Source organism: Miniopterus schreibersii (assembly GCF_964146895.1).
Source record: "Miniopterus schreibersii genome assembly, chromosome: 12".
Classification (NCBI taxonomy): Eukaryota; Metazoa; Chordata; class Mammalia; order Chiroptera; family Miniopteridae; genus Miniopterus; species Miniopterus schreibersii.
Window position 1 is genome coordinate 8837324 of NC_138112.1, and position 7821 is coordinate 8845144.

The following is a 7821-nucleotide window of genomic DNA, read 5'->3' on the forward strand; positions in this document are numbered from 1 at the left end:
GCGTTCCGGACCCAATTAGGCGCTGCACCGTTTGGTTACCCTGGTAACAGGTGTCGCGGTTGGTAAAGAAACCGAGAGAAGAGGTGGGTTCGCGGACCGCTGGAATGATTGTCCATTAGTTAAGCCTCCGTTTTAGTCTAACCCTAATAGAGTATTCGAAGAACCCAGACCTCCTCTTTTCCTCATTCTATGGACGCTCTGGGACACCTTCCAGTGTGTGTGCGTGAGGGGGACGTGCAAGGGAACTTCTCTTACGACGTTGAGAGGATATTATTACTAACATATAGTGTTGACCAAGTGTCTCATCCTCTCTGCATTACCTTACTTAATCCTCACGGTAACCCTATGAGATAGGTATTATCGTCTTCATTTTGAGGAGAATAAACTGAGGCACATATATAAATTAATTGCTCAAGGTCACACAGTAAGTGATAGAGCTAAGTATGGCGTCTAGGCATTCTGGCTCCAGAGTCCTTGTTTTTAACAAAAAAAAGTTTTTATTGATTTCAGAGATAGAAAGGGAGAGGGGGGAAGGAAACATCGATGTGAGAAACATCAGTCGGCTGCCCCTGCATGTGTACTGACTGAGACTCGAACCTGCAACCTTTTGGTGCATAGGACAACACTCAACAACTGAGCCACACCAGCCAGGGCAAGCTCATGCTGAGGACTACTAAATTATGCTGCCGACTGAGGAAGTCTCATGTGGCCCTTGCCACACACACACACCTCTGGCAATTTCCAGACTAGTCTGGATACCAGTCAGCCAAAACCCAGGTGTTGGAAAAAGGAAGCCCCCTGGAAATCCAGACTAAAATGGGTACTCTGAGGGTCTGGGCAGAGGTAAAGCCTTATTATCTGAGAGGACAGCTTGAGAATTTAGGAAGTGGTACTAGATAATTTGAGAATAAGGAAAGGACAAAGTAGTGCTGATCCGTGATGTTTTAGACACAGGTGCTAAGGATAACTGCTAACTTCACCAAAACAATTCCTGACCTGTTCCTCCTCCCCCAAAAGAAGAAATGAATCAATAGTTACACAGATTGTTTTCCTTATGTCAGGTCTTTCCACAGACTTCAGAGGCCTAGTCACCTCAATCATGGAACCAACTTCAAAGGGTCTGCTCACCCAAGTTACTCAATTCTGGAACCTGCTAGATGATCTTGCTGAAAGTAACCCTGAGAGCTATGAGAAGTTCATTCAACAGCAGCTGAAAGAGGGCAAACAGCTCTGTGCTGCCCCAGAACCACAGCTCTGTCTTCAAACAAGAATTCTGGTATGTAGAGTTGGTGCCCCTGGATGGGGAGGTCCTGAATGAAATGATCCTGCAATAACAGAGAATAACTTACCCTTAGCCATTGTTACTTTAACACAAGAAAACATGAGGGAAACTGCCACTCTAGATGGAAAATGAACTGTAGTGTGGAAAATTGCATTGAAGGAGTAAAAATGGGAAATTTATATTTGTTATATTTTGGAGACCTCAAAATGAGCCATTTTTCCTGCTAGAAGGAAAATAAAATGTAATGATTTAATAGAGAATCATAGAGTTGGAGATTTTTCAAATAAAGAGAACTTATTTGCTTGGGGAGGTAAGGAAATGGTGAAAGAGGGTAAAAAAAATTCGTCTGGAACAGCTGCTTATATCAGTTCCCCTCCTCCTCCCACTTCCTCTCGAAGTAGCAACTGGATTCTTGATGGAAGAGCTTTGGGGAAATCAGGTAACAGTATAATTTCTCAAACACAGTTTTAATACATGTAATAACTCACTTGGAGCCTAAAATTTTCACTCTTCAAATTCTGTTATGTTACTTTTAGGATACTACTTAAAAATTTAAAAACTGGGTTTTAAGATATGCACAATTATTTGATTTCTAGAAACCTAAAGAAAAATTACTTTTTATCAACCTATGTCAGTGGAAAAGGATTCCAGCTCCCCAATCAACCACTCATCCAGTACCTCTAAGTGTTGGCAGACCAGAAGATATGTCTGAAACATCAGGTACATAGAATTATGGGACAGAAAGCACGTTTTAAAATTTTTATTGGGAATAGCATGAACCTGATTTTACTTGGTAAAAGATATTACATGTAAAATATTTTACTTGGTCATAATGTAGATAATGACTAACAAATGTACCTTTATGCAAAATGAGTAGTTTGTCTAATAATATAAGCTGTTTTTAACCCATATAAAGTGCCAAGAAATTCCCTCATTGAAATTTTGTGTACATAGCATCATTATGATTGCCCCCTGAAAAATACAGGAACAGAATTTTTACTTTCTAGCTTTATCGGAATTATGGCTTAATACATTACCTGACAATATCATTAGTGAAACAAGTTGTCTTCATTTCACGCCCTCTGAATCTCACGCGCAGATGTTTATCTTTTTTCTGTTATTTTTTTTACACACGCAGATGTTTACACAGTCATTGATGTTGCCTACAATCCTGATGTTCTCCAGGCAGCAGAAAAGGACCCAGTGAAAAAAGATCAATTAATACGAATGGCCATGGAATGCATTGAGGAACAACTCCAGTTCACTCTCTCACACTTTTACCATATTACCAAATTTAAAATAAAGGGAAGCATTCAAAGGATGAAACAAAATCTGATGAGAATCCAAACTGACCCCACAGATTTAAGAGAGAAAATGAGAAAGGGTAAGTTAATGAATGGAAATGGAAAATTAAACTGATTTAAAATTTTTGTATCCTGTGTACATTTTGCAAACTAGAAATCTCAATTTTAAAAGATGAATAACTTAAAATAGAAAAAGATGAAGATTAAATATTAGAAATATTAGCATGTCCTTAAAGATTTTTAAATCCAGCAAACTTTTAAACTTTTAAATCTTTTTGGTTTAAGATTCTTGATTTAAGATTCCCAAACTCAATTAGCTGCAGCTTTATCTGCCATCTTGGCTAACACTACATATATTGCAGCTCATATATTGTGATGGATCAGCAAGAGAAACCACTGAAAATTGAATTAAAAGTTGAATTACCTGGTATTAATTCAGTATCTCTCTGTGACCTCAGTGTTTCAGAGGTAGGTTGATAGTTCATGTTGTTGATTAATTTTGTGATTTTATCCATCCCCCTTGCTTTTATTTTTTCATAAAGAACTTACCCTTGAACAGATAAGAAGCAGTACTGTGAGCAATCCAGATCACTTCCCTGAACTTTTACTGCCAAAAGACCAAGTTTCAAGCAAAAAAGGGTCCCTGATAGAAGAGATTTCCAGTACAGAGACCCAAGTGGAGATGAAGAGACCAGCATATGAATTAAAAATTGTGATGGATCAGCATCAGAAACCACTGAAAATTGAATTAAAAGTTGAATTACCTGGTATTAATTCAGTATCTCTCTGTGACCTCAGTGTTTCTGAGGTAGGTTGAATAGATACTACTGTAAATTTGTAACATTCAACTATATTATGCTGTAGTAACAAACTCCACACTCTCAGTGGCTTACAATAATTTTACACGTCAGCTAGGCCTGCTCTGCTTAACAAATCTTACACATTTCAAGATACAGGTGAAGCAGCAATTCCCATCTGACATATGCCATTCTCATGGCAGAGGGAAAATAAAAATGACCAAACCATGCAATGGATCCTAAAACATCCTTTTAGACATGGCATATATCACTTTTACTCACATCCTATTGGCAAAAGAAAGTCACTAGGCCAAGTCCTACATCATTAGGGCAGGGAAGAATATTCTCAGTAGTCACAGGGAGTCATATGCCCAGGACATACATATAATCCTCTTGCAGATCAAATAATTGGCAACAATCCTATAGTCTACCACAGTCCACTCTCTTGCAAGTATTTGCATTTTTCTCCAGGGAAGACACTTCCAATTTCAGTATCAGGCTCCAAAGTACAGGATTTTGCCATCATAGACTGCATTCTGCTCCTCTTGAACCAGGCCTATGAACTGCAAGCACAAGTTATCTACTCCCATAACCCATGCGCCATACACTGTGAAATAGGGAGAACATAACCACTATTAACAGTCTCAATTCAGAAATGGTAAAAATATGAGGCATACAGCAGTTACTGGTACATAGCAATGCTGAAATCCTGACAGTCAGCTATTTTGAGGGTCCCTTTTCCTGGCTATAGAGGATGTTCTCACTTAGGGCTATGACAGGTTCATTTATTACCTAGCCCCCTAGTTTCAGTTTTCCATTACCTTCAGTTGCATTCTTTGGGAGGTGTTTTCCTCCCCTTCATTATCTACCTTGACCATATCTAAAGAAAGCACTGGAGAATATGCCATCCTTAGATGCTGAGCAGTTTACTGAGCCTGTTTCATGCCTATGAATGTGAGGTCCAAAGATTATTTTAAATTAGTCTTAGGCAAGGCTGGTAACATTTTCTTTAATTCCAATCAGTGTTATAGCCAACAATTCTTTTTTTAGACATGTCTATTTTTCAATGGCTTGTCTTTTTTAACTTAATAGCTGTTATTTGAGCCAAATGTAAGGATTTTACTGATGTCCACCTTAAACCAGGTAGGAATTTTAACAAAAGTATAAAGACTTGTGACTTAGTCTTTGCCTCTAGGCTGTCTTAGCCTTCATTCATCATCATCATCATCATCATCATTTTATCATTTACTGGTTGAAAATAAAAATTAGTTGCATTTTTGTCAAGCCTTAGAACTTCTGAGCTCTGTCTATTCCCTTTCAGCTCTGCTTGCAAACCGGTAAATTCTAGTCTAAGTTCATCTCTTTTTGTCATACCTTGTTAAACATAGCCCAAAAAACCAATGCATGCTACCAACATTTTATTTTCCCACTTCTTTACCTAAAGCCACAAATTAATTTGTCTTCCAAAATTTGGAATTATGTAATTATGTAATTACATTACATAATTTGTCTTCCAAATTATTGTGATAGTTTTACTAAGGCCTTTACCACTATAAAACATGAGTCACCACCATTCCAGTCTCCAGTGTTTCCTTGCTGTTTGCTAGTCCAACCAAAGTCAATCCACATAATTTGGGATGACAACACCCATCTTCAGTTAACTTTTGATGTATTAAGGAGCAATAACAAATCTCAAAAGCTCAGGGATTTACAACAGCAATACTACTGCTCATTGCAAGTCACACGGCAGTATGCTGGGATCCTCTTATGGAGGAGTAAATGGGAACAGTAATGACGCTAATTTGAACCAGGAAACACTTCCAATTTTTACCTTTTAAAATCTCTCTTGATTTATTATTCTTAGGATGATTTATTGATTGAGGCCTCTGAGAAATACAGATTACATCTGAATCTTCCAGAATCTGTGGATACTGAAATGACTACAGCAAAATTTATCAAAGAGAAAGCTACACTGATGGTCACAATGCCACTGGCGTTAAGTCAAGAGCATCATGTTTCAGGTTTCCAGTGCTAAAGTTATGTGAATTATAGGACCTTCATTATGGGTGAAGAGATATTGGTGTATCTTAAACACTAGTTTCATATTTTCTAAGAGCTCCTTTTCATGGAATGAGAGGTTCTCATTTTTTTTGTTTTTTAACTCACTTCCTCCTCAAATAAACTTGGCATCAGCCAAAACTATTAAAAATAGGATTGCCATGATATACTTGTTTTGAAGATATATATAATGGTCTTAAAAAACTTAAATACCATTTGGGAAAATTCTATTTGTTTCGTGAGAATTCTGTTTTCTAGTTGAAAAAAAATTATCTCTAGTAAATTTCTGCGTCAGAAATAAATCCCAGACTGTGCGAGTTTTTTTATTATCAAGAGGGGCCATAGCAGTAAAAGTTTCCTCCAGCAATAAATACACAAGGCCAATGTAAGAATATGCAAACCTATGCTTCTGTGAACCTCTGTACTTCTATAAAACAGCTCTGGCAGGAGTTCAAGCTACCCAGGCAGGCCTTTTAATATCAGATATGGACTTTTCTCTGGATTGGATGCAGTAACAGTAATTGGATATTATTGTACATAAGATGCAAAATACATTCAGTTGTATTTTAAGAAAAAGTAGTTCACTTTGGGACAAATGCCTTTCTCCTAAGAAAATAACTTTAAAATAGAGGTGATAAACTTTTCAACTCCCGTTCATCTAAGTTGTCAGACAGTTGCTCAATACAAAGGTATCAACTTTCCAATTTATATCCAAGGTAAGCAATGCTCAGATCAAACTATAAGCATCCCTTAATTACCTTTTCTAGATACAGAACCAACTTCCTTGTGATTAGTTTCTAGTTCAACATAAAGTCTTTAAAGTCCTTATTAATTTTGAAACTTTAACTTTATAAACTGTTATACATGTAATAGAAATAATTGATAAGTGACATTCAAAAACAATTTTCTTAAACCTCACCTGGATTTGAATCCTAGCAATAGGATAATTTATCATCTGGAAATGTTCTAGAATTGCATGATGTCCTAAAACTAACAAACTCTTCAAACATTTGGAGGGCTTTCACCTTCTTCTGCAAAACCACTGTCAAAACTTATTTCCTAGAAACTCCCATAACTAATGTCTACTCTTTTCTTTTTGTTGTTGTTGTTTTTATTGACTTCAGAGAAGGGAGATAGAAACATCAATGATAAGAGTCATTGACCAGCTGCCTCCTGCACGCCCCTACTGGGGATGGAGCCCCCAACCCAGGCATGTGCCCTGACCAGGAATCGAATCACAATCTCCTGGTTCACAGGTTGATGTTCAACCACTGAACCACTCCAGCCGGGCTGAATTTCTACTCTTGTATTCTTGGCAGTTATGTATTTGTGTACTCTTTAATAAAACACATTATCAAGTCCTACCACACTTAATGTTTAAATGTTAAATATCCTAGCTATCCCAAAATATTTTCACTTTTATTTCAATGAATTTTATATTGATGAAAACATTTCCACCTCCTTGTCCCCACAAAAAGCAAAACTTTGTCCAGGGAGAGCATTAACTAATAATGGACTGTGGAGTTTAAATCTGAATCTTACCAAGATGTTTTTTCCTCAAACCTGGAAATTATTCGAGATAGACATTAATTGTCCTTGGGTAGAGACCAGATTTTTCTATAAACTTGGTTTTAGATCAGTTATCAGTAGTGATTATTTCCCATGTATTCCAGGGCTTCTGCATTACTAGGTGATGAGTATTCCTTGCAACACATTCCTATCAACCCCTCTTGTAGACCATGCCTTGAGATACCACAACTACATTCACAAACCTCAGGACTGGAGTAAAATATCTGACAGCTAGACCACAATTTCATCTTGCTATGTGCAACATCCCAACAAGAGGACTTTATTAACTCCTTGAGCTTAAAGTATTAGATTATATCCTTCCAAATTCAGTCCTAATTTTAGCAATTATATAAAATCAAATGCATCTGTATTAAGAGCTTATACATACATAGCTGTCCCTGCACTTATCATTTAATGTGAAAATTAATTACCAACAGGTCAAAAACTAAACACACTGAAAACACAGTTTCACTTTAAAACAATCTAATACGAACCAAACCACTATTTCTAACTTTTACTCTTTCAATTTTGGAAAGATAAATAGACTGAATCCAGATTTAGATTTCAGGCCAGATTAATTTTTAACTCAGAACAATTTTTATTAAAAGGCAACTTTTTATTTTTCTTTCAAGGGAACAAAAGAGCCAGGAACATTAGCAAAGAATGAATTATCTCTGAAGTTTCATGTGTTTGAACCAGATGTGGCTCATACTGATGATGGTCCCTTGTGAGAAGTTTGTTCCTTCTGCATAATCTTCAGTTCAAGCTATAATGACCAATTATTGTATTGTTTTCATAACAGTACAAGGGA

At 36.8% G+C, this 7821-nt stretch overlaps 1 protein-coding gene across 3 annotated transcripts; it reads left to right on the forward strand.

Moving 5' to 3' along the window:
- The first annotated feature begins 23 nt into the window (after positions 1-23).
- Positions 24-6809, forward strand: PIH1D2 (PIH1 domain containing 2). Of its 3 annotated transcripts, none has more exons than XM_081154639.1 (7): positions 24-83; positions 1062-1276; positions 1879-2002; positions 2421-2666; positions 3129-3394; positions 5248-5424; positions 6566-6809. In XM_081154639.1, the coding sequence occupies exons 2-6, from the start codon at positions 1100-1102 to the stop codon at positions 5416-5418; spliced, it is 984 nt and encodes a 327-aa protein (XP_081010765.1). In that variant the 5' UTR covers positions 24-83; positions 1062-1099; the 3' UTR covers positions 5419-5424; positions 6566-6809. The 3 variants fall into 3 exon arrangements, with proteins under 3 accessions (XP_081010765.1, XP_081010764.1, XP_081010766.1); XM_081154638.1 differs by having other exon boundaries at positions 5248-5404; positions 6566-6808; XM_081154640.1 differs by lacking the exon at positions 5248-5424.
- The last annotated feature ends 1012 nt before the right edge of the window (positions 6810-7821 follow it).

Bases quoted from the DNA above. Each gene is read 5' to 3' on its own strand.
- PIH1D2 (XM_081154638.1), top strand. From the start codon at position 1,100: ATGGAACCAACTTCAAAGGGTCTGCTCACCCAAGTTACTCAATTCTGG. The intron at 2,003-2,420 runs GTACATAGAATT...TTACACACGCAG, and splicing joins AGATATGTCTGAAACATCAG to ATGTTTACACAGTCATTGAT. The intron at 5,405-6,565 runs GTTTCCAGTGCT...TATTGACTTCAG, and splicing joins TCAAGAGCATCATGTTTCAG to AGAAGGGAGATAGAAACATC.